This window comes from Falco biarmicus, chromosome 3 (genome assembly GCF_023638135.1).
Source record: "Falco biarmicus isolate bFalBia1 chromosome 3, bFalBia1.pri, whole genome shotgun sequence".
Taxonomy (NCBI): Eukaryota; Metazoa; Chordata; class Aves; order Falconiformes; family Falconidae; genus Falco; species Falco biarmicus.
The window spans coordinates 76,265,678-76,291,680 of NC_079290.1; the positions used below are offsets into that span (position 1 = coordinate 76,265,678).

The 26,003-nt window shown below is 36.5% G+C and overlaps 1 protein-coding gene across 4 annotated transcripts in view; it reads left to right on the plus strand.

The window, feature by feature from the left end:
* PTPN3 (protein tyrosine phosphatase non-receptor type 3) overlaps positions 1 to 26,003 on the plus strand; it is a 132,562-nt gene that overhangs the window by 77,104 nt on the left and 29,455 nt on the right. For all 4 annotated transcript variants that reach the window (XM_056331933.1, XM_056331934.1, XM_056331936.1 and 1 more), the window contains 6 exons: positions 4,691 to 4,825; positions 6,329 to 6,505; positions 17,616 to 17,639; positions 19,582 to 19,780; positions 20,753 to 20,830; positions 21,823 to 21,879. In XM_056331933.1, the coding sequence (XP_056187908.1) occupies positions 4,691 to 4,825; positions 6,329 to 6,505; positions 17,616 to 17,639; positions 19,582 to 19,780; positions 20,753 to 20,830; positions 21,823 to 21,879 (670 nt within the window). The remainder of the gene's footprint in view (positions 1 to 4,690; positions 4,826 to 6,328; positions 6,506 to 17,615; positions 17,640 to 19,581; positions 19,781 to 20,752; positions 20,831 to 21,822; positions 21,880 to 26,003) is intronic.

The following is a 26,003-nucleotide window of genomic DNA, read 5'->3' on the forward strand; positions in this document are numbered from 1 at the left end:
TTTTACTGGTATTGTTTCAACTTGCTGTTTCAGTTTGAGGTATATAAACACTAGAAAGTAAAAATGTCATGTAGCTAATGATTCAATAAGAGAATCTGCAGAACAGATTTGTTTTGAACTGTTTACCCCTTAGTGTCATATACACATTCTGTTTAATGTGTTAGGTTGATTTCTGGAGTGCATCATACCAACCATTTAATACTGTCATCGAGATGAAAACCCTTGTCCCATCCAAGTGTTCAAGATACCACTTTTGTGACATTTAGTCTTATAGTTGCCTTGTTGGGTTCTGCTACTCGGAGCCTGTTATTTTGCTATATGAATTTGGGATTGTGCCTTCCCATATGTGCCAACTGTGCCCTAACTTCATTAAACTTCATCTGCCATCTTATTGTCTAGTCACTTGACATTAGAATGTCCTGCATTTCTTCACAATTGACCTTTATTTTTGCCATCCTGTGTGATTAATATCTTCAGCAAACTTTGTTCGCTCTTTTCTCTAGATCACTAGTGAGTATGTTGAGCAGAAGAGCCCCCCCCACATATCCCTCTGACTTCAGTGCTGATCTTTTTTCACTATAAACCTGAAACATTTTTGTTCTATTCTCTTTTCTGTCACAAGTGAACAGGTAATTCCTCCAAGTGAGAGGACACTTTCCCTAGCTTCTTAGTTTCTCTATGGGTTTAAGGAACCTTGTCAAATGCCTTTTTGAAATCTTGAGTAGATTAAATCACTAAAGTGGGAGGTTATACTCAAGTAATGCTGCTGTTTCATCTTCAAGGCTTTTAGAATTTTGATAAGTATCAGTCTCAGTGATTTTTATCAGCAGTTCAGCTAAAATGTCTCGTCATGTGTAGCCTGTTATATCCATGTCCTGTCTCCCCCTGCCCTTGAAAAAAAATGTCATGAAACATACCAAAAATCTTTCGTATCAATAGTGAATGAAAAAGAAAGTCTTAAGTCATTGCTCTTACATGTGAGATTTTTGAGCATTCTTTGGTCTTTTGATAATCTGTAGGCTCTCTAGAAACCCGTTTGTTCTGATGATTTTTGGAGAAGTCTTTTGTTCTCTTTTTGTTTGTGGACAGTGTGACTCTGTGTTTTTTCTTTTGCCGTGTGTTCCCTTAACAGTTTAACTTTACATTTAATTTGTCAGACTGATGCTCTTTTCTTATTTGGATAAGCTTTAACTTTTGAGTGATGTCATCATACTTCAGATAGCTTCCCAGACTTTGCTGGCTCTCTGGCTTTTCAGACTGTCACATCTCTTTAGATACTGCAGAAATTCATACCATGTGGACTTGTATTGCTTGTACATGAAGCAGTTAACCCGTGAGGGCTGTCCAACAGTAAGAAGGCTGATAGAATGCTTTCTGCTGGAAAAAAGAAAATGTTCTTTGCTGGAGTGGAATTCCTATTTTCATCTAGTACTGTATCATAGCTCAAACAAGTGAAAACAAGTAGTTGTACTAAAGTAATCTAATTTTGTACTGTTTTACAGATGTATATTTTGAGAATTAGTTCCTCTATGGAGTGGTATGAACTTGTTCTTCCTATAGTGAAGGTTTTGAGGAAGTGACTTTCTCAAAGCTTGTAGGATTGTCACATCCTGGAGTCCTTTATTTCTGTCAAATTTGCAAAATCCTGATGCTTGTGTGTGCACACACAGGTATTGCACAGTCCTTGTGATATTAAAAAAGAAACCAGTATGAGTTCCAAAGGGTACCATTTTAATATCATTCCAGTTTCTACCAGACATTTGATTTTCAACAAATTTACTGTTACAATTGCTTAATAACATGTAACATGCAGTATAGTTCTCATTGTTGAACTGAGTTACTAAGAAAGACTTATTTTCAAGTAATTTCATGTTCTCAGGCATTATCTCTGGTGAATTGCTTATTTAGGCTCTTAAGGAATCTCTAGGGAAAACTGTTGACTGTGATATTTTCCATCAGCTTAATGATGTCCTCTCTACTACTACATCCTTTGGCCATATTTATGGCAGCAACAAGTGTGAAAGTTAGGATCTATGTGAGGCAGAAGTGACTCAGCAACCTTTACTAGCAGAGACTGCTAAAGCACATAAGAAGCAACAATTCTGGAAAATTCCAAGTTCTTATCAACTTGGTCACTGTCACTTAGCAAATTATTTTCTCAAAAGATTTAAGAAAAGTTGTGAACAAGTCACTTCAAAATCATCTGTCACATATTGAAAAATTTTGCTTTCCTACTTGTTTGTGATTGTGGAATATACAGGACAGCACGTTCCTTTTTAAGGATGGCTCTGAGCTTATATGGAAGATATGCAACCAAAAAAAGGGATTCTGCATTCTCCCTTATGAAAGGGAACAAAATTTTGCATTCAGAAAAAGAAACAAAACCTCTTGAAAACCCAAACACACACGCATGCACATAAAAATCCCACCAACCACACGGTACAAGTCTGGAGATTTTAAGATTGACTTGGATGAAAAGAATCCTTTTCATCTTCTGTCAGATTTGAAGGGGGTTACATTCAGGTTTTATCACCTTAAGTATCACAGGTTTTCCTCTGAAATTTGTGGTTTTCTTGTACTGTGTTCTTTTACACTCATATGAGGCAGTTATCCTAGCATTTATTGCATCAGTTCAGATAGCTGATCTCTTGCAACCCTTCAGTAAAATTTATTTGCACGTGACTGTGCCCTTCTAGATTCTCTTAGTGTAAGGTGCCAGTGGAATTTCATTTAAATTAGGCTGCTGAGTTGTATAAATCACCTGTAAGCCTTATTCTAAAGGCAGGCTGAATCACATCTCCCAGATTCTGAGACATAAGTTTATTCAGTGTTTCTAGACTGAATGCTGATAACCTCTCCCAGGCACATTCTCATTCCTTGCTCAAAAGCTAAAAATTACCTGTTTTTTCACAAAGGATAAGCTTGGTAATAGATAGGAGCAAGGAACTGGCACCTCGAGATATTACAGCCCATTCCAGAAAGGCATTGGCAGCCTCTCAGTGTGTTTGCTGAGCAATATGCTTGTATTTGACATATGAAGAGCAGCTACTTGGAGTTCAGGAGATTGCCACCTTAACTGAAATATCTAGAGAATATATTGTTAAAATCATTCTGTGGTCAGAGTTAGGGGTTAAGGGTTAGGGCTCTGACTTTTATCACATGAGTTGCAATGCTCCTCAAAAGACACCTGCATTGCAAAATGCATGAACAGGCACTTGTAAAAATAGAAAGCTGAATAATAAAAATACGTGGACTTCTTCAAGATGCATTTTTTTGTAATACATCCTCTTTTTCCACTCTCCCTCTCCACTCCACTCATATAAGGTTTCTTTGAAAAAACTCTGTTTGAAGAAGAGTAGAGCAATTGGTGCCTTGTCATTGGTATTCAGAAGACTTACAGAAATAAAATAGATAATACAGGCAAAAGCTTTCACTGAAGTTCGTGGGCTGTGTGTTTACTAAACTTAAAAACATACATGGGTAAGCTGATTTTTAGATGTTCATATTAAGTTTTTCCCCTTTTTTAAACTGGGAGAAGCTTTAAAAATATACGTTTAAAAGATGAAGGAATTATTTTGCTTTAAAATCATGAACAAGATTTGTAAAATACTTCCAAATATATAAAAAAAAAAACTTTGGGTTGCTTTTTCTTTTACTTGTATAAACAAAAAGCAGTACCATGCAAAGGTTTGATATTAGCATGAATAATATCCACAGCATAAACAATTTTTTTTTTTAATGCTATGTAAAATTGAGACATTTCAGCTCTACAGCAAAGTCCTCAAATACTCTGCTGTCCCAGCTGCCCATTACATACAGCTCAAGACTTAGCAAGACAAAGGTGCTTTCTCTGTAACTCATAAATTGCTTCTTTCCCATGAGATATCCTAGACCTGTAAAGCTGAGTATGGGCAACTCATCTCTCTGCTTGTCTTGCGAGATGTTGTGTAAAAACATGCATAAAAGTTTCTCAATTTCAGTCCACTTAAAAAAAATATCTTTATGCTGTATGATTCAACTAGTAAAATAATTTTATTGCTTTCCTAGCTGAGGTTCTGGTTTGGATGCAACCCTTATCTTATTAGGTTCTTGTCAAAAGAAGCAGTCCAGACTCGGAGATTCCCTTTTCACGTCAGATCTCTCCCTAATGGTTTATTCCAGTAAGGAACACATCACTCAAATGTGGCTTCCTTCTGGAAATGGAGCATGGTATGTTGTAGCTCTTATTTGCTGAGGCAGCAGGTTGATGGTTAAAGTAGTCCTGTGCTCAGTGAAACCATTAGTGAATTGTTACCCATTTATGAGCTTTAACAGAGAATATTTAGAATCTTTTGCCTGTATTTGAACCTGATGTTTTGTCAGGCACTTGGTTTAGTGCCAATAGGACATACTGAATTTCCTGTTTTCCCTTCCATCTTCTTAAACACAATTGGGTTAAAAATAACTTTTAGAAAAAGTTATTTTTACCCAAGCTTGTGATTAGCTTTGTTGCAAGGACTAGCAGTTTTATTGCCACAAGTGAAGGACACCAAATGGCTCTGTGAGAATGCAAATGCATAAGTAAGGAGGGTAAGCACAGGGGACCCTTTAAAACACATGAATTATAAAACTGACTTTCATAAACTTATTTAATTTCGTTTAAGTTTTCTATGCAAAATGATTCATATACAGTTTTTTTATTTCTTTGCAGGTCTGTAAACAGCCAGTACTGCAGAAAAGTTATAGGTGGGATGGTTTGGAACCCATCTATGAGGCGATCTTTATCTGTTGAGCATCTAGAGACCAAAAGCCTTCCTTCTCGATCACCTCCTGTTACCCCTAACTGGTAAATGCAGTTTCAGCCTTTCCCATACCTTCCAGCCTCCTACCTTCTCTAATTGTGTGTACTCTAGCAGAATAATTATGTAGTGTGTATGTATACATTCAAACATTGTTATTCTGAGAATATGTATGATGACAGGAGATGAGTGGGTGTCACCTCAACTTTAGGAAGGCTTTTGATACTGTCTGCCAAAATACTATACCCAATCTAAGACTACATGTTCTGGAAGGGTGGACAACAAGGTGGTTTTTAAAAAAACAAGATGGTTGGATGACTAGACTTAGAGGGGAGTTGTTTGTGAGTTGTACTCTACCTGGATAACAAGTGGAATACTGCAGGGGTCTATTCTGGGGCCTGTCCTGGGTAACATCTTTGTGATCTGGAGGAAGCAATGGAGTGCTTGCTCATAAAGTTTGCAGAGGACACCAAACTGGGGGGATGAGTCAATTAGCTTGGGGGCAGGGCTGCTATTGAAAGAAACCTTAATAGTCTGAAGAAATGGGCCAATAGGAACTGTATGAAATTCAATAAAGACAAATGAAAAGTCCTGTGAAGGAAGAACCAAGTGCAACAGTATTGTCTGTGATGAACTGTCCGGAGAAAGACCTGGTAATCTTCATAGCTCATGTAACAGCTTGCTGCCTATCTGGTGTACTGTGGCAGCAAAGTCCATAGCAACCTGGCAGTATTAACAGAAGCATGGATGGTAGATCAAGGGAAGTGATTATCCCCGTGTTGCTCGGCATTCATTAGACCTTATTAGAATGCTGCAGCCATTTTTGTGTCCTCTAATACAAAAAAGACACTGACAAACTGGAGCAAGCTCAGCAAAGGTCACCAGCCACCAAGGTATTCAGGAGACTGGACCACTTGCCCTATGAGTAGAGGCTGAGACACCTGCATTTGTTCAGCCTGGAGAAGCAAGCATTTCCCAGATGCCTAATAACAGCCTGGCAATACAGAGGAGGAGGCTAGCTAGAGGATGAGGCCAGGTTCTTCAGTGTTGCAGGATGGGGAGGATGAAGCAACAGGTATATGTTGCAAAAAGACAGGCTTTGTCTGGACATAAAGAAAAACTGTTTCACAAGGACGGTTGATCAGTGGTTGCTTGGAGCAGCTGTGCAGTCTCCATCCTTCAAGTATTTTGAGATCTGACTGGATATTAAGTAGCCTACTCTGACCTCAGCTGACTGTGCTTTGGAGTAGGAGGTTGGACTAGATGATTTCCATAGGTCCCTTCCAACCTGAATTGTCTTATGATTAGAACTTTAACAATATAGGTGGCATTTTAGAGAGGTGAAAAAAACAAATCAGTTCAGTGTACTGAACCTAGTAGTGTATGATTGCCTAGTATACCATACCAAGTATTTAAAAATTGATTATTTAAAGTGAGACTTGTAGACTTGTCATCAAGATTTTGGAACGTGGATTGCAATAGGATAGAATTTTCACTTTGAATTAATTATTCTGACCTTCCAAATTGTGTTTATGTTCTTTATTTTTAAGGCGGAGTCCTAGACTACGTCATGAAATTCGTAAACCACGACACTCGTCTGTAGATAACCTTACAAATGAGATTAGTTATATTACTGAAACCGAGGATGTTTTTTATACATATAAGGGTTCTCCAACATCAAAGGACAGTGATTCAGAGTTCTCTCAGAACCGTAGTCCACAGAGGAGGTAAGGACTGCTGCAAACAATTCATTGCCTATTTTGACTTTTTAAAAAACACCAAAAAAACTAAACAGCTTTAGTATAAAACAATCACCATCCATTATAATATTAGAATGAGTTTAAACAGTTTTGTGTTTGCATAACCTTTATTTTGACAAATTGCTAAACTGCAAATGCCGTGATACAAAATGACAGGTTAAAAACAAACCAACCCTTCAGCCCTAAACGATTATCAGTAGTTGAGTTCTCAGTAAAATTAGAAAAGTTATTAAGGCATGCTTGTTCATATCTGTAATATCCTGAGTCCTAGTAGCTTCTGCTACCCTTTCCTACCTGTTATAACCTTTTTCATTTTTTTGCTGGGGGTGGGGGGTGGGGTGGGGGAGATTTACTGAACTCTTTCAGTGTTCCACATCATCAGCTCAACGTCATCAGTTGAAAGAGGTACTACATTTAAGTAAACACAAGAATATAACAATGCTAGCAGTCATCCATCTTGTTCTTCTTCAGAGGAACTGTAGATTTCTGCTCTAAAGGCAGCCTCTGCTTTTTGCCTTGAGGCTTTTTTGCTGTATCCCTTGAGGACCAACTTTTTTCTCCCTTGCATCAGTATAACCACTTGAAGCACCTGTCTTTTGTGCACTGATTATTTGTTTACTTGTATATTACATTTTCTGTGTGGCTTCACTCTTTTCTTACAGAGGCATTTCTTAACGAGTAACTCCAGATAAACACAGCATTTATTTTACAAATAATGTACAAAGTTATTGATTGTTCAGTCTCAAAAAGAAAACAGAGCTACTTCAAAACTTTCAGCTGGGGAGAATACCATGTATTAAAATGCAGGTTCCTTTGTAATGTTACAAAAGGAAAGTGGTTTCTAGTGATCCTGAGTAACTTTGAAGCAAGATGTATTTTTAGAAGCAGTGTATTATTGGAAGCTGACAGGACTTAACTCTGTGATAGAGTGCAGCTACTAACTGTAGCTTTAAACTCTAGGTTTAAACTGTTTCCTTCAAATTCTAATACAATAATGTTGGCACTGCATTACAGCAGAGAGGTTTCTATGAAAGAAGGGAAAATTAGCATGCTGTATGCATATTTGGAGTTTGTCATTGTGGTGTTTTATATTGTTTTTCTATTTTTCTGACTGAAAGTCAGATGAACCTTAGTAATAGTAGTGCCAGTAATAGCTGTGGTAATAAATGAAAGCAATGCATCTAGATGTTGTCAACAATTGTAGATAGAAAGCCACGTCTTCCCTATGTTTTAACATTTTACAGATTATACACTTGAAGTATTTTCTGAGTAATAATACTGACAGACTATAAGAGGAGATGATGAGGGTAGAAGCTCTGTAGACAGAAAACTGAGTTGCCGTGCTGTGTTCTGTGACAGGGGAATTGTCCTGCCAGTTAGTACGTTGTTGGGTTTTTTCTTTATTTTCTTTTTTTTTTTTCTTCCCTGTAGTTTTTTTTCCTTCCCTTCCTCTTTTGCCGGTCCTATGGCTACTGAGAATGGAGTGGGAAAGCCTGCTTTATTGCTGTTTCTCAGACAGTGAAAATCTCATATTCATTTATTTTCTGAGCACTAAATGACGATGCAGTATCTGAGTAATATCACTCACTGTGGAGAAGATTACTGTTATTACCTCATATAAACCAAATTTTCTATACATCTTATCCGCAACACAATCTTGGTTTCTTGGGTATGTTTATAATATTTGATACTCTGCAGGTAATTAAAAATAATGCCTGCATAGATCTGATTAAATTTGAAGTTTGTCTTTTGGAGAAAGAATGGTAACACATGGAATGAATGATCATTTGTTGTATTGACTGCTAGAATTCTGTGAAATAACATGATCGTTAATACTTTCCTTTTTAACAATTGAGTAACCGTACAAATGAAAAAATTTCTTCTTTACACAGAAGTTGTAAACAGTTTGTTAGTCCACATTCCAGTTTTTCTCCTTTGATATTCTTAAAGTAATCATTACTTGCCTCACTTGCTGTGTTGAAAGATGTAAAGTAAAATTTAAGTATATATAGGTATTAAAATCTTACCCTGAATGCTTTATGAAAGAGGGAATCTTACCCTGTCAGATACATCTGTTTTATAAGTAAAAAGTTTAACTTGTGTATCTTTGGGATTACACTTGTCCTGGACTTTTGCCACGCTTCAGGAATATTTAGATATTAACTATAAAACACCTTGCAGTGTACTGATAAATCTCTTAAAGCCAACTTACCCACTTTTGCCATCCTGATTTTTAGTAGATTTGAATTGACATTATTGAAACATGTTATGGAAAAAAATAATTTGCAATTTCAGTATCTCTTTTTCATTAGAAGAGAGCCAAGAGTAGCTTCTTATAGTCCTGCTAATATACACTGTCTTTAGAGGGTTCTTTTTTTACTGTCCAGCCTGATTTCTGAAGCTATAAAAACAAAAAAAAAGTGTTAGTTACTGCTAATTATAACTAATAAATAGCTTTGGTATGAAAAAAATCTGAAATATTTTTGGAGTGCTACTAGCAAACAACTGTACAAAGCTGATTTTTAATCACTGAATTCTTATGTCTGGGACCATAAATCTTAATTATAATCATGCATCTGCTTGACTTTTGTAAACTAAATGTGTTCACATCAGTTTCTTTTACTGCATCTGAAGCCTAAGACTGCAAGTTGCAGTTAGCACAGGATATGGCTCTTCTCTGTTTTTCAGGCTGCCATCAGCATTTCAGAGGTGAGAGCTAGTTTTCACCTGTTTCATTTCAGCCCTTGGGAAACGTGTTAAGTCTTTTTCATTAAAACTACAAGTGGTTCAAGACAGACCTACCTTCAAACTGTTCTGTTGTGTTAGAGTGCTTTTTGAGACAAACACATAGGTAAAACTCATGTAACAAGATTTGCAGTGTACCTAATCCTGCCAAGGCATGTTTGGAACCTTGGTAGGTATCAGAACTGTAGAAGCCACTGCTGCTAGCAGAGTACGTACACCTGCGTTTATTTCTCTATACACCTTTTTTTTTTTTTTGTATCCTGACAATACCAAGTATAATTATATTCTTAATAATCGATTTTCTTCCTTGGTGTGGTTACTGACTTAAGGGAATCAATGAAGTTCCATTTTCTTTCTATAAAACAGTACACAACTTAGAAGACAAATTATATGCTCTTAGTTTCAAGAGCATAAAACAGAGCTATTAACATTTCTTTATCCATTTCTTTAAGTATATTGCATGCTGCTAAATACTTTGAGTATGCTACAAATGAGGGTCAAAAAGATTTTGTCATTTATTACATTGCTTTAAAAAACACACAGTGTTTGTTTTAAAGATGTTTTTTTATTAACATTCTACTTTCTAACTGAAATTTATGAGGTATATCTCAAGGCTGTGACTTGAATAAAGAATATTAGAAAATAGAGCAAGCCATGCACGTAGGTGAACTACAGAAAGCTGGGGCAAGCTTATGAGTCTTGTGTTTGGTGTCACTAAATTGCCTCTGCTACCCAAATTATTTAAGGTACTTTCACATTCAAGTACAATTTGAGGCTCAGAGATAGTGAAAAGAAGCAATTTTTCTCTCTGATTAGTGTCTGCAGAAAAGATTGGAGCTATCCATTACATATGTATTATAGAGAAAAAAATTGCTCTAATCCCAAATTAACATATATGAAATAGAGCTTTATTCACAGGGTTTTCAATAGGTTTGCTTATCTAAGCCAACTATCTCAAATCACAGCTGCATACAAAACCTGTCATCAAAGACAGTGCTGAAGAGGACTTCAAGAGGACTTTTGTTTAGCCCAGGGCTTCCCAGCCTTTGTGAAGAAAGCATCCCCTGTCAGTTCTTTCTCCTCTTTGTTGCCCTGCTGCTGTGCATCTCATCTGACTGCTACTGCCACTGAAAAATTAACACTAACACAGACACGGAGCCCACACTGAGCCTTCTGAAGTCTCATAGTGCTTTCTGTGTTATACCACACTTTTTTTATGGCTGTGCCTCACCAGTTCAGAACAGGTAATCCAGTCTGTCTTGTGACTATGTACTGTACTCGCTCTGTCGTTATATTTATCCCATGCCTACGTGCGTATGCACATGATACTACTACTATTTTGGTTTTAAAATTATTTGAAGAATAATATTGTGGTAAAACATACTAATTAGTAAGTGCACTTGTTTAATAACTGTTTTTCACTTAAAATTGGCTTTCCCTAGTCTTGATTTCAGCTTCCCTAAAGATTTTTCTCTTGAAAGATTTGCGTTTTCTTCATTGAAGCACTGCTGCTACTGATTTACTACATTTCTTATTTTAAGCAAAGTAGAAAACTTCTCTCTATTCTGTGAGGTTACATATCTTGTCTTCAGATGTCCTTAAACACTGAGATGCACATTAGGGAAGAGTTATGAATATGAAGTCTTATGGCTTTTCTTTAAGATAGAAAATAAGTTATATTATGAGGCTTTATTTCTAAAATCATCTCTGTGGAATAGCTGCTTTAATATGGGTTTTTTTCAAAGTCATGTCATATCAACAGGCTGCCTGGCACCAACCCATCCTGACCGTCTGTTATTCTAATACATTAGCTCCAGGGAGAGGTTGCCTTTGAGATAAATGTTTCCCTTTCAGTGTAACAGATTTAAACCACAGCTGGTTATTTTTAAAGGCAGGCTGGTGGACTTGTGCAAGGAATTCTTTTTGGTTGCACTTTTTTCTTTTTTTAGCGTGGTATAGTACCTGAAGATTACCAATGTTGCAGTCTGTCTTGATAAAGGTACCACTACAGTTTCCAAATCTGGAATAAAGAAAGCTTCACTGGTGTAGTGGAGCAAATCATCATCAGTGATTCACCTTTCTGTGACACTAATGAAGTCTGTGTGCTATGTCATTTAAGGGCAAAAGGCTACAGTGAAAATGAAATAGTCATACTGAAATATGTGACATTTTCAAGGCCATGTTGGGAAATTCTAAAATATCTTTGATTTAAGCAGTAACCTTCAAATTTAAGTTGGCTTTAACTGGGGCAATAGACTGATTACATTTTGGAATCATGTACTCTGACATGCTTCATCTTGTATCAGATGTTAGGTTTTGTCTTGAAAGACTGCACTGTCCATCCCCAGAGCAAGTTCTGGCTCCTATCATTGGTATCTTTATTAAAAAAAAAATAAAATAGTAGTAACTTAATGGTTTTCACACCCAGTAGTTCATGTAGGAGTCTTCACTGATGAGCTGTTACAAGAACAGAAAAAAAACCAAAAACTTGAAAGAAACTAGCTTACCCTTTACCTGCAAATAAATAAGTGAAAATTTAAACTACTAAGCTGAGTTTACTTGTTTTCTTATGTTCAAGTATTTTTGTAAACTAAAAAATGGTAGATTTAAATGTTTTGATAATATGCATTTTAAACACTTGGTGACCTTAAAATACTAAGGTCCAAGGTTTGCCATGAAAACATAAGGACATGTAACCAAGCAGTGTTTAAGGAGCTTTGAACTTTAATTTTCTCTGTGTATTTCTTTCCTGTTTTCTCAAGCATCTTCTGGTGCCTGAGGTGTGATACAGATGTTCACACTTCACAGCGCAATGAGAAATGAAAGTGAATGAATAAATGACAAAAAATGAAAATTGAAAACCAGTGTTTAATGCTTTTAACCTCAGAGAACCCAGCTGTGGGAAGCCACGTGGTTTTCTGCTGGTCACTATGAAGAGGGAAGTGTCCTCCGCTCTTTCCTGTTCATGGATTTAAGGTTTTACTTTGTGGGAAGACCATGCATCGTTGCCAACACCCACACTTGCCCCCTAACTGAATGTTGTCTCATTGAAGTAAGCTGGGATTTCTTTTGGACAGGAAGGTGTTAGATGCAAAGGGTTACTAAAACAAGCAGGTTTCCTTGCAGTTCAGGATAATCTTATTCATGTTACCTGTGCTGGACTGATTTCTACTTTATATGAGGAGCAGAGCTTACTTTTGACGTTTTAAATTCGGGATTAATGGCTTGTGCTTTTTAAAATGCTTTTTATGCTACAGGTGGAATAGTTTGGAGTGTTAATATAGCTGTTGCTTGCCCTCTTAATGCCTTTTTTCATGTTTTTGAATACTTTTCTGAGTGGGAAGGGTACTTGTTAATAAGAATACAAAAAATTAAATATGTATATAAGGTGCCGTCTTAAGGGGTAAAAATAACTGGATTATTGGCTTGGGAAAAATAACCTGATAAATCTGTGTTGGAGGGTCTTGCTACTTGAACTGTAATCAGTTTCTCTTGTTCACTCTAATTAAATGTTCCGTAACCAAACATCTTTGGTTCAGTGGACTGCGTAGGAACAAGTGTTTTGGTAGGTTTTTTAAAGTAGACTCAGTGGCCTGACAGAAAAGATTAGCTGTGAAATTTTCTGTTTAACCAGCAAGATTATTGTAAAACACATTTCTAAGTGATAAGCTATAGTATTAGTCAGTAAGAAAAACTTACTGACAGATGAGGTATATTAGATCTTTTTTAGAGTCATTACACTAGTGTGGGTGAGATAAATCTGGCTGGTTATTCATAGATGTGAGCATATGATGTATGAGAACCGGAAGGCTGTGGGGGTTGAGGAAGGGTCGGTCTCATTTTTGCCTTTACCAAAAGAGGGTCATCAAGAATATGGAGCCAACTCTTCTTGGAGGTGCACAGCAAAAACATGTGAGGCAGTGGACAAAGTTACAGCAAGGGAAATGCTCAGAAGACACTGGGGGGAGGAGGGGGTGGGGAAATCACATCAAGATGTACACATTGACAGAAAGATGGAAGTGTTTCCATCCTTGAAGAGCCTCAGAATGCAAAGTGACAGGGCCCTGAAAACCCTCATCTAACTTTTGATGTTGGCTATTCTTTGGACAAGAGTTTAGTTGATTTCTCAAGATCCATTCCAACCTAAATAACTTTGAGTCTACAATTCATTTTGTTATAAATGCAACGTATTCCCCCATAAGCTTTTCTCTTAAACATGTTTGCAAAGCTATAAACCTCTTTAACTTGTATTCTAAAACTATCTTTTGCTGGTGATATAGATGGTATAATGTGTATAGTCTTACAGTTGGAGAGGAAGGAAATGAAATGATGAACTAGTATACAAAAAGGAAATTCACTTGCACTGTGCTATGAATTTCTGGAAGTGCATGTACACTGCTGGTGTAAGTGTGATACATCATCTGGTGAAGGTATTGCACTGAAAATAGATTTCCTGAACGGATGCTGCATTTGTTCAATTCTTTCAACTTACCATTTTGATAGACAATAAACTGTAGGTGCATAGTGAGCTTTGGTGAATGTACTATGGGAACAAATCACTATTTTAACTAAAATTTAATTCCTTTTGTGGACAACATTTTTGAAGTGTAACTGTAGATGAAAGTACCCTTCAGATGTATCCAGCCAAGTCCTAGTAACTAGTTTCTTAGTAGGAAATTGCAAAAGCCATTTTAAACTAAGTTTTTTCCTTAGTTTTTCATTATATACAGATGCAATCAATTCCTTGTTCTTAAAATCTGCTACATTTCACAAAAGTGCATTGTCCTTGTTTGTGTACTTCAGCCTTTCTCTAGGAGTATGTCCTCCTAATACTGGTCAATGGATCTGACATTCCAATTGGTTTCAAATTAGTATTTTAAGACTACAACTAATAGACTTTTATCAGTTTACTCTGCTTTTCCACTCAGATATACATTAAAATAGTGCACATATATATTTTGCTTACATGTAACCCTTTCTTTTTAAATATGTATCCTTATTAAAATGTACTACACTTTCCTTGCCAGTTCAAGAAACAAGCATTTTGCATCCAGAAAGAATGTCTCAAAGCTGAATTGCGAATCTGTGATAAGGCAAATTTTGCAGCAAGCCAAGCAGTTGCAGAGTATCAGAGTACATGAAACTTCCATGGAAAGTCAGTAAACCTGGAATATGGTCAATAGAGGCAATGCAGAGTAACTGAAAGTATCCTTTTATGGGTGATGGCAGCAGCTTACCAAATGTGAATGTTTGGAATTTGCAGAAAATCACTGAAAAACTTGTGTATACCATGAAGTCCTCAGGTTTTTCTGTAATGGTACTTATAAGTATGCAACACAAAGAATCTACATGGCTGCCTTACAGAGTTATTCAGTTCATAGAAATGCTGCATATTCTGTGTTGCTGTCTAAAAGGCAGCAAAAATGTGGTGTTGCAAATGTCTTCCACTTATTTGGCTTATGAATAATAATAATCCCAGTTTTAATGGTGAGCTCTCAGAAAAGAGGTGATAATGGAAGTGCTGGCATACTCAGTCTCCCTAGCCCTGCAGGTGTTACGATAAAAGAAGCTTTAAGAACTACAAGAACAGCACAAGGGCAAAACCTACAGATGTTTCCTTCAGTTGTTTTGTAAAGGGGGGAGTTCTGCTACTCTGCTATTGTTTCAGTTGTCCCTTTTCTCTCGGGGTTTTACTCTGCTGTATTTTATCATCTTCACTTCTCAGAATAGCAGAATTCCCTGGTAGGGCACACCAAAATGAGGAGGAGGGATCTTTCCTTAAGACCTTGTCCTCATGACAGAAGAGGAGAGTTAGCCTTTTCAGGGCAAAGAGCTTTATAATAAATTCATCAACAGAGCAATCAACAGTGAGTGAAAGATTGAAACGGCAGCATTTTAGATACATTGTGGATTAAGGAACAGAAATTACCTGCAGTTTTAAAGCATTTGCTTGTTAGCTGCACCAATGGAAAGCTTAATCTCCTTGCGAGGAAGGGATCTCTTTCTTGATGAAAAAGTTGAATGGCTGGTCTGGTGAGTGTTCTCTTTTATTGACTTAAAATATTGTCCTTGTCTTATGTTGTGAAATGAGGAAGAGAGGTTAGTGAAATGTGGAATAATGTATAGCCAGAAAAGATCATCTAGTTTTTCGTGTTTAAGGTACTTTATTGTATTGGTGAGCAATTAAATGCTAAAAATACTATTTAACTGAGTTTCAGAACAAAATTCTACAGCTCTAGCATGCTGAGCTACTGAGGACTTTTGAAGACACGGCTGCTTTTCCCTGATGAATTCTTTTAGGCCTTGAATTTGGTCACTTTCCAGGTCAAGTTTTTGGCTATCTTTCTCCACTTTAGAAGGTTACAGCATGATTCAATACCTGTTTAAGCGCTGATATGTTTCAATTAAAGTGCAATAATCCAACAGATAAACCTTCAGCAAATACTACTAAGAACTTATATCCCACATTTAAGTCTCAAAATGTATTACTAAGAAGATGAAAAATTTGCTATATTTTATACACAATATTTGAATGGAAGCCCAAGTTGTTTTTTACTGTCTGAAATTACCTCGCTATTGGGAGGAAAGAGAGGAGATAATACATAAAATTAGGGACATTGCATCGATTTGCACCATAGTTCTTTGTGTGTAAGTTTTTGATGAAGACTTTTGAAAGGATTAATTTAGGGCGCCTTGAATTCCACACAGTTTAGTAATAAGAGTGGTAGCTCTGCTGTGGCAAAACATAGAAAAGATATAGGGTTTCATTGTTCTTTGCCTCACAAGGAAATCAATTAGCTTAAATGAAAATAAAGTCAATGTTTCTTTATTTTTAGCATGACTTCCTAAGGAAATAAAGCTTATGTCATTGCACTGCCTGTCTGCCTCTATATTCCCACTTAAGAACATTTGGACAATTGCAGTCAAATCTAATGTAGGAGTCAAGTTTTCAGAGGCAAATTTTTCTACAAGATTAGCGAAAGTTGGTGACTAGGCATAAAAAAAAAAAATCCTTTAAACTGACATCTTCCTCTCACTGAGCAATTACAGCATGAGTTCAATGATTGTCTGTTCCATTTAGATGTGGGCTGGTCAGGCAGCAAGTGAGTGCGCATTCTCAAAGGATCTGCTGGGCACTGCTGGCATTTAGGGGGGAAAAAATACCATGGGGCTTGCATACAAGGAGAACCAGAGGTATTTGTGGGAGAGTGGGGGTAGATGTCAGTGGAATCAGAAGGGAGGCATGACTGCGATGAAAAAGAAAATGCTTGGTTCTTTAAAAAAAAGGTAAAATACACACAACCCAAACCTCCACAAATTCCTATGGAATCAAGCTCACCATCTCTGCCTCTCAATGAAGAGTTTCTTCATATTGTAGGATACATAGAAGGGAACTTAACTAGGCTGATACTGCTGCTATTTTTACTGTAGTTTTGATGAAATATAGTACGTAGTTCTTAGTAGTGGGGGTTTTAGAGATCAATAATTAAAAAAATTAACCCTATACTGTGAATTGCCTCCTATAACGTGATGATTCAACAACTCTGCATTCAAACCAAACTACTTCATGTTTGTATTTGTCTAGCATGGACTTTTATCACTCCGGGTTTTTTGGTCATTACTTAATTAAATTTGTAAAGCTAGCCCATCTGCCATAAACTTACCAAAAAGTGCTTGCAAAGCAAAGTAACTTTTACTTTCAAATTTATCTTCATATCACAGCTGTTGTTTTAATTGATGTAATGTAGTTTAACTCACTGTTCCAGGTGATTTCTGACAAAGCTGACTGAATGCCTTGGAAAATGCCATGTACTGCAAATTTTGATTTCTTTTCTGTATTAGCTTGTCCTCATCTGTGTAACCACTTCAGCTTTAGCTATGCTTTGTCTTAAAGTTCTCTGTCAACATCTGTTCTGCTTTCAGATTATGAGAATGTGTGAGAAACTCCATGCTTCTGAAGCTGCCTATGCTCATTTCTTGTTACCTATACATAAAGATTTTGCCACATTTGACTTTTTGCAAAATACCGTCAGTGATGTCTGTAGTTACTGTGGTCCAATCTAAAACTTTGTTAAATGATGTAGCATGTCTTGCTAACAAGAGCTGCTCTGGAATTTTTCTTGGAGTGTTTCATAAATTCTGTAATTGTCTGATTTATACTTTCAGCATAGGATTAAGTATTCTTTAATTTACTGTGAGCACACCTTTTGGCTTTTATGCAGGCATTTATTTTTTTTTTTATTAGAGTTTAGGTCTTGTTTTCCTGAAGATTTAACTTATATTCTTTTACTGTTTTGTTTTGGTTTCCTTTTTTTATTTTTTATTTAAACAGGTCATCTGAACAAGAATCACCAAAGTGAGTTTTCTTTAAACTTTCTACTGTAGAATCTCTAGCTCTAAGATAAAAGTACATAACTTGAACTGATTTTTCAAAGTAGTGATCTTGTATGGTTAAAGGACATAAATAAATGTATAAACCAATGAAGATAGTAAAGATTTGTAGGAAAAAAATAGTTTTTGCATCAGTCCTAATACACCCCTAATCACTGTTAACAAGAAAGTTGGTTAAAAACTGTTGTAAAAGTTTAAAGATGCAATAATCCACTGGTAATTTTACGTGGTAGCTTTATATAGTGCCAGAGGGCATTAACTGAAATAATTTTTCATATTTTTCTGGCATTGGGTTGTTTTTTTGTTCTACACTGAAAAAACATTATGATCTGTATTCTCAATTTGTAAGTGAAACGTTTGGAGTTTTTTAAATTACTGTATTCTGAAAAACTTATTAGGGTGTTTTTACATGTACAGTGTTCCTCCTTGCTTATCATGAAAAGTCCTGGAAGCTATCAAATAAAAGCACAATTGTGATGGTATAATTCCTTCAAGTGTCATTATAGTTCACTACTTCAAAATATTTTGAAATTATTGAGAGCACCAAGTGGATAAGATCTGGCAAACACTGAAAATATATTTTCTGTAATAACTGAAAATTCTGCAAATGCTCCACAAAACCCTTAGTTCCCATTGCCAAGTACACATAGTATAACTGAACATGGGAAATATTATGGCAAGAATACATTTGCTTGATGGCACCTTTCAAATGTTTACATTTGTTGCAGTCAGATTTCCATAAGCTGCGAAATAAGTGTTATTAAAGTTTGCTGCAGTGTGAGTCCTGTATGTTAAAAGCCTAAGCTACGTCCCTCTGTAGTGCAGTATTACTTCCTCACTGACAGCTAGCAGTGGCTGCTGGAAATAGTTAAAAAAAGCTCACATATACAGTTAGATTAGTATCAGAGCAGAAACAAATGTTTGATTTTACAAATTTTAATGCCAGGGTTTAATTGCATATACTTGTGCTACTTTAACCCTGTGAGAAGTTAATGTTGCTTTTAGGGATAAACTGCAATAAACAAGTAACGGCACGTGTACTTCAAGGATCAAATATCTTTCACTGCAGCGCTGGCTCGTCAGCAGCAGTGCAGAGTGTTCTTGCAAAACGTACTGCCACTGAGCATGGCGATCTGTTGTGTGAGCAAGAGGTCTGTCTGCAGAGGGGTAGTACAGGGAGCCGGGACTCCGTTTTTGCCATACACAGCGCTGTATGTTAGTGATAGAAAACTGTCTGAGCTGTACCTGAGCTTTCCCCAGGACAGCGAATTTCATGAAGTATTATATAGTATTTATAAAGACGGAACAGTTAGTTTGTCCGGTATCTGTGAGTTTGGCCCAATTAAAGAAGGGGTTTAGTTGTATTAGAGGTCTGCATTTCATCCTTTTCATAAGAGGCCATGTAGCTAAATGAATGTTTGAAAGGTCCTGGGGCACCACCAGGCCATTTGGCCCATTCTAAGATTTGAGGTATTTAATTACTGACTTTTGTTATGCTTGAATTTTAAGGTCCTTGAATCACTAGGCCAGACCTACATCCCAGTTTAATTCTGGGTCCTTCTACGTGGTTATAACTAACTCAATAAGCTCCCCTGGGGTTCAGCTCTCCTCACGTTACTGTGATTTCCTGTGCCACTGCAATAGCACCTTTCACTACTAACATGGAAATACTTTGCTAAAATGTTTTTGCTACTTGTTTTGTTTTGTCCATTCTTCTCGACGCCCAGATCAATGATCAGTTTAGATCATACACCAGTCCTGTTATCCTGTACCTCTACGAGTGGTGTTAAATCTAAGTATAAAGTTGGCTTGCTCCTTTAACTGGGCGGTACATTTGTATGTTGTACTAGTTAACTTAAAAATCTAGATAATGATACCCTTGTAATGTTTGTCCTTTTTAAATGAAGGAATGTATTGGGAAACAGTCCAACGCGGAATTCTGTGACCCACATCTCACCTAAAGCCTTGGCTCAGTCTCCCAATGGAGTTGGTAACATTTCTGGCCCTTACCCATTGGAAGGGGTGGATAAACAGTTCTTAGAAACATATGACAACGTTACAAGGAGTAGCTCAACAGAAGATTCCAACCAGTACTACTGTGATAAGGTATGTTCAATTGTGTGCTTTTAAAGTCAAAACTAGTATTGAATGTAGCTTTGAACTGTAGATTAAGAATGCACAAAATTTGTGGTTATATTTCAGGATGAGAACATTTTATGCAGCAATAAGAATAAATCTTGTCTTACTACAAATTTGTCCAAGGTTGTATACCACAGTATGATAGGCAAGCCTGCGAACTGCATTGATTTCCATAGTCCAGGCTTCCAGGAGCATCTGCAGGGGAAGTTCCTAGTGGAATGGGAATCTTTGTTTGATTAAATCTTATTTCCTCCATGGGGAAAAAGCATGTAACTCAGGTTGCTATATGGCTTCATAGTAGGCACAGTTCTGCTTTATCTTGGGCATTTCTTCTTCAGGATGGTTGAACATCCTTTGAATTCTGTGCTGACTAGAGAGCAGCTGCTCCTTGCTAGTGTTATGGTAGTGGATCATTCCTCCCCTTTCTCCAGACTGTTCCAGCAGGGCGCTGAACAGCTTCCTAACCTGCCTGTCCAGTAGCTGCTGCAAACTTCTAATCCTTCTGGCTTGTGGATTTCTTGCGTAAGATACCAATGCAACCATTTACAGGAGAAAAATTGGGGAAAAAGTAGTCACTTCATAGTCCTTAGAGTAGAATTGATTCAAACGTGTTGCACCTAACACTTTTTCCTTTTAAGTCACCTTTAGTAAAGAGAACACTTTGAAAATTTTAATAGGAGCTATAAACTGAGAAAGCTGAGAGTAACAGGACAGAGCAAGCAGAGTATCTATTTACTGTTATGTATGTTGCCATTTTTACAATTTAAAAGATTACTATCATGAGTATGTTCTGTGACTTTAGCTTCTTCCTATTTTAAAGATGGATTTACATAGATTATTCTTGTTAAGCACATCTAAATTTGGATGCACTATTTTCTAATTTGCTGATATTTTTTAAAAAATTAGAAAAGTTTTGGGTTTTTTTCCTGTGTATTGCAGAATGATCTAATTGAGGGAGATTTACTTCTGGTGCGTATCATACCAGATGAAGATGGGAAGTTTGGATTTAATCTAAAGGTAAAACAGCAATTTTGTAGTTATTGTTATATGCTTTATAGAGATACTATGCTTTGAGGTTATGATTATTTTTCATTTTTAATGCAGTGCTTTGGAGAAAGCAGTGTATTCTACAGGAATTTTTTATGGACCAAGATTTTTTAAAAAGTGGCAGCCTAATCCTTAAATGCTAAAGCAACTTTTACAGAAATAAGTCTCTACTAGTTCTCTGGTGTTTTGTTGCATATACTATGGGCATGGCAGATTTCCAAAGCAGACTGCCAGTTTGGCTGCTTGAATGGCAACTTGGAAGCCTAATGTAATGCATCAACTTTTAGAAGATCGGACCTCTGTATTATAAAACAAGTTAAATAGTTTATGCTATCCAATTAGATATATCCATCAAAAGATCATATTGGAAGGCTGAAAATTAATTTGTGAAGAAAACTGAAATTACTGTTGATAATTGACTGTTGTGAATTTTTTACGTTCTCTCACTGAAATTCCATTTAAGGAGATAGAGTAATGTGTAACCATAATATCAAGATTGGGGCAAAGTCTTGTCTTTTCTTTCACCTTGGGCATTTATTGGTGGGGCAGTCATAGAACATCACATAAAGAGAATAAGGGAGTACAGTTGTCTGGAAGCTGATCCTTTGCAGGTTCGATCACAACATCTAAGAACGCTGTCCACCTTGCAAGTTCAAGTGTTGAATAGTCTTGTTTGAAGGGTAGGGTTAAAATAAATGCTGCATTTGTTCTGTTGATTGCTTATTAAAATATATGGCCAAGCAAAGATGCTGGGTCTAGTTTACTGGAATGTGGTAGATCTAAAGACACTGCACACACACAGACACACCCATTTACTGATGAAAATTCAGTCTTACCAACCCGGCCTATAATGACAAAGCATCAAGTTTATATAAAAACAAAAACAAGTGATTACTTGTATGAAATGCTGCTATTGGTTAATGACATATTTTATGATTGTTATTTATTTGACATTCCTCTAGGGTGGTGTAGATCAGAAAATGCCATTAGTGGTATCAAGAATAACTCCGGGATCACCTGTAAGTAAATTCTTAAGCCTTCTAATCCCTTCCTTTATTACTTCCACCACCACTCAGAGGTCCATACGTGTAGGAATCTGGACATGCTTAACCAGTATGAGAGAGAAGCTGAGCTGTTCTCTTTAGACCAGCACTTTCTTAAACCACAGATGAAAAGATCTGGAAGTGTTAACCAAACAAGATACAGTAGAAAGTATGTTTGTTTCCCCCATCATCTCAAAAAGTGCATCTTCAGCTGGAAAATGTTTGATGAGGGCCAAGAGCCATGATTGAAAATATAGAACAGTGTTCATTAAAGTAAGTAGTCTAGGCCCCTGCAGCCTAGAAAAAAGAACTACTTTAAGGGAGATATAGTAGGGATGTAGATGTAGTATCATTGTGAGCAGGGAATTCCAGCAGAACTACTACAGGCTACCAGATTAAGTCACTTAAAGTCAGGTTCTTCATGCTTAACAAAGTAGTTCTTCATGCATAAGATAGCAGACCTGTGAAACTCCTTGATAAAGGATACTATTAAAATAGTTTTGTGGGTGGTCAGGAGAGGACAAGTACCTGGGGGAAAAACCTACTGACATTTACTGAATAGAGAAACCACTGTAGGCTGAGGAATTCCTCAGAGCTAAAAATATTTATAGGATGGGAGAGTACTTGGCAGGGGAGAGGGGGTGCAGAATATGTTTGCTCTGTTCTTATTTTGCCATAGATTTTTGCTTATGGAAATACTTATGGACTAGGTAAAGCGTTCATCAGAATCAGTACAGCCACTGCATTCTTCTGTTGAATTGTAAAATAATAGTAACATAATATCTTGTTAACTTTTTTCTAAATAATTAGTACATAAATTTGTGAGGACATTGTTAACTCAAATTTTATTCATTCACCTTATTCCAAAGTGTATTTCCCAATTCTCATAGAATAATTTCAGTGCAAACTTGATAAGATATATTTTATATCCTAAAAATCTGATGTATTCTGCATCTTGTAGACTTTTGAAATTTGATAAGCTGTCACAGGGCTGATACCTGTTTTGTGATGTAAATCAAGATAAAAGGTTGTTTAAGAAGGGGTGGGTTTTTTTTGTTACATTTTTGATTTGTGGCTTGGCTTATGCAGTGCATAGGATGCCTTTATGAACTACAATTATTTGAATAAAAGAGTAGCAGGTAATTATAATTCTAAGCTTAAATCCACAAAGTGAGAATAAAACAGCCCTTAAAACATTTCATGGACAACGTAGCAAACTTCTTAAGAGTGATTTGAGATACTGACATTAATGTAGGGCAAACATGTTCATTCCACAGTCAGAGAATGAAAGATGCTTCTCCAGAGGCAACAATTTCTTTTGGCAGATTCAGGTTGTCTTCTGGAAAGTGTTGATCTGTTTGTTTTTTTTCTCTTGGATTGGAAAAGGACTGGACTTCTAACTTCATGTAAGTGTCTCCAGTTAAGTGGCACATGCATAGATGCAAGTGACCAATTAGCTCTCTAGCCTAGTAAGCAAGTTATCAAGTGTCAGGGAATAAATTGGAAACAGTTCTCCAATACAATATACTTAACAGCAGTGTTATAGATACCGTGTCGCTTTACAGCAAGAGGAAAAACATATTCTTACTTTTAGAGCATAGTAGTATTAATGTTGATTATATTGTTTTCCATAAACTAAATTTCACCTGTTCTTGACTGTTTAATGAAATGTAGCTGATATTTGAAAGTTGAAGTTAAGCAGTCTATGGAATGCATTTTTACATTATTTTAGCTCAGTGATGCCTTTCCATCATTGTATTTGCTAGTGTTTAACATGCTCTAGATTCACTCATTACCTTGTAAATTGTCCTAAGGGATGTTGTTTGGTAATATTATTAGCTAAGGTTATTTCTCAGATTTGTAGGTCACTTTCTCCCAGTTTCCTACAAAAAAAAATAATCTGTATTTTTTGTGAAGGAGGGGAAACAAATCTGCTCACCAAACTAAGGCATTATTTTTCCCTTTCACGTCCTAAAGTTCTTTTAAAAATCCTCCTCCAATACAGCACCAGTCTAGTATGTTGGGAAGACTGTAGGATAGAGTAGCCAAAATTGTAATAGAGCATTATATCTAAAGAACAACCATTTATTGTGTCTGGTTTGTTTTGTTGTTTTGGGTTTGGTTTTTTATTCAACTAATGTCATATACTGATTTTTTTTTTCCCACAAACTGTATTAATGTCCTAAGGTGGTAAAGAAGTCATTATGGTTTTATTTAATAGAGCTTCTAAATGAAAAATAGTATGCACCATTCTTGAAGCAATAACAAGCGATTAGCATAAAATGAAACATTGGGTGTGTCAGTAAGACAGGAAGCCTTTGGCATAATTAATTGTCTGGAAAATCTAGTATCTGAAAAAATCTACAAATTATGCTTACATAGAAGGAATTAATTCTCCTTCAAGATATATTTTATATAGTCAGATGATTCAAGTAAGATAGCTGAGGCATTAGCATGTCACGTGATTAACAAAGTTTCTTTGAGCAAAGATATTAGTCTCCTTCTGTAATAAAGAATAATAGCCAGCAGCAAGCCAAGAAATCGAAATTATAGACAAATATAGGATATCAGAAACCATTCTCTCCATGTTATTGTTGGCTACTTGACTCTCTGAAACTGACCTGATATGGTCTTCATATCACTTATCTTTTCAAATAATTGTATTTTAGGGAGAGTAATTTATATCTCAAACAATAATATTTCAAAGTGTTTAAATCATTCATAGTTGCATTCTTCAATCTTGCCTTTCTAAATTGGACAAAATGTGGCAAGGGAGTTTGGGGGGAGCTGTGAATACCTAGTTAAATCAGTGTTGAACACCATGGCTCTTCCTAATCCCCATTCTTTTTCTGTTTACATTTGTCTTTTTTTTAATTAATCACAGTCAATATTCCCCGTCCTTTATTATTTTATTTCCTTATTTCTTTGGAAAAAGTTGGGGGAAACTATTCCTTTTGTAAATTTTTAAGCAGATTTTTTGCTTAGGATTCTTCTTCCTCTTACGTGCATCTTTCTTTTCTCTCTAGTCTTTCTTTTATCTGTTTTTTGGCACTCCTACATGTCATAAATTTTCTTTCCTTTTACTTTATTCTCTGACACGAGTGGCTCCCAATTTTTCTTCTTCGTAGTGTTGCCTCTTTTTAGTCTGCGTTTTCTTCTTGTTGGTTCTTTCATTATCACTTCTCCTTTCCATCTCTTCCTGTTTTTTACTTGGTGATAGAGTACGCCACTGATAAATTTACTTTTAGAGCCATCAGTGCAAGGCGTAACCGGTTCTAATTAGAATTCTTGTTCACATTTTTGGAGTCGATATTTTTTTTGATAGGACTAATAACATTGGATGAACAAAGTTCAGAGAACCTGTGCAGGCATTAAGGAAATACAAGGAACAAGTATGAATAGACAATAACAGTGAAGATTGAAATCTCATTCATAAAACAAATTAAATGGAGTGTGTATATAACTGTATCACTCTTGTGTAGCTGAGTACTTCCTAGACAAAATAAAAATTAGGATAGCAATGAAAATAGAATTGTTACACTACTCGACACTCAAAGGTTGTAGAGGATCCTGCATATTCATATTGCAGAATCACAGAAGGAAAGGTTGGAAGGGACCTGGAGGTCGTCTTGTCTAGCCCCCTCTACTTGAGCCACCTAGAGTGCGCAGGTGCCCAGGGCCATGTCCAGATGGCTTTTGAGTACTCCAGAGTGGGACACTCCACAACATCTCTGGGCAGGTACCCGCTCAAGTGCTTAGTAACCCTCACAGTTAAAAAAGAGTTTCTTGATGTTCAGATGGAGCCTCCTATGTTTCAGTTTGTGCCCATTGCCTCTTGTCCTGTCACTGGGCACTACTGAAGAGAGCCTGGCTCCATCTTCTCAGGACCTTCCCATCAGGTATTTATACACATTGACAAGATCCCCCTAAGTCTTCTCCGCTAGGTTAAACATTCCCAGCTGTCTTAGCCTTCCCTCCTATGAGAGATGATCTAGTCCCTTAATCATCTTCATAGCAGCAGCATCATATTCTGGCCATAGCTTTAATTGCTTTGCACTGGACTTAGAGCTAAGCATTCTGGGAAGTGTGACAGAAAAGCC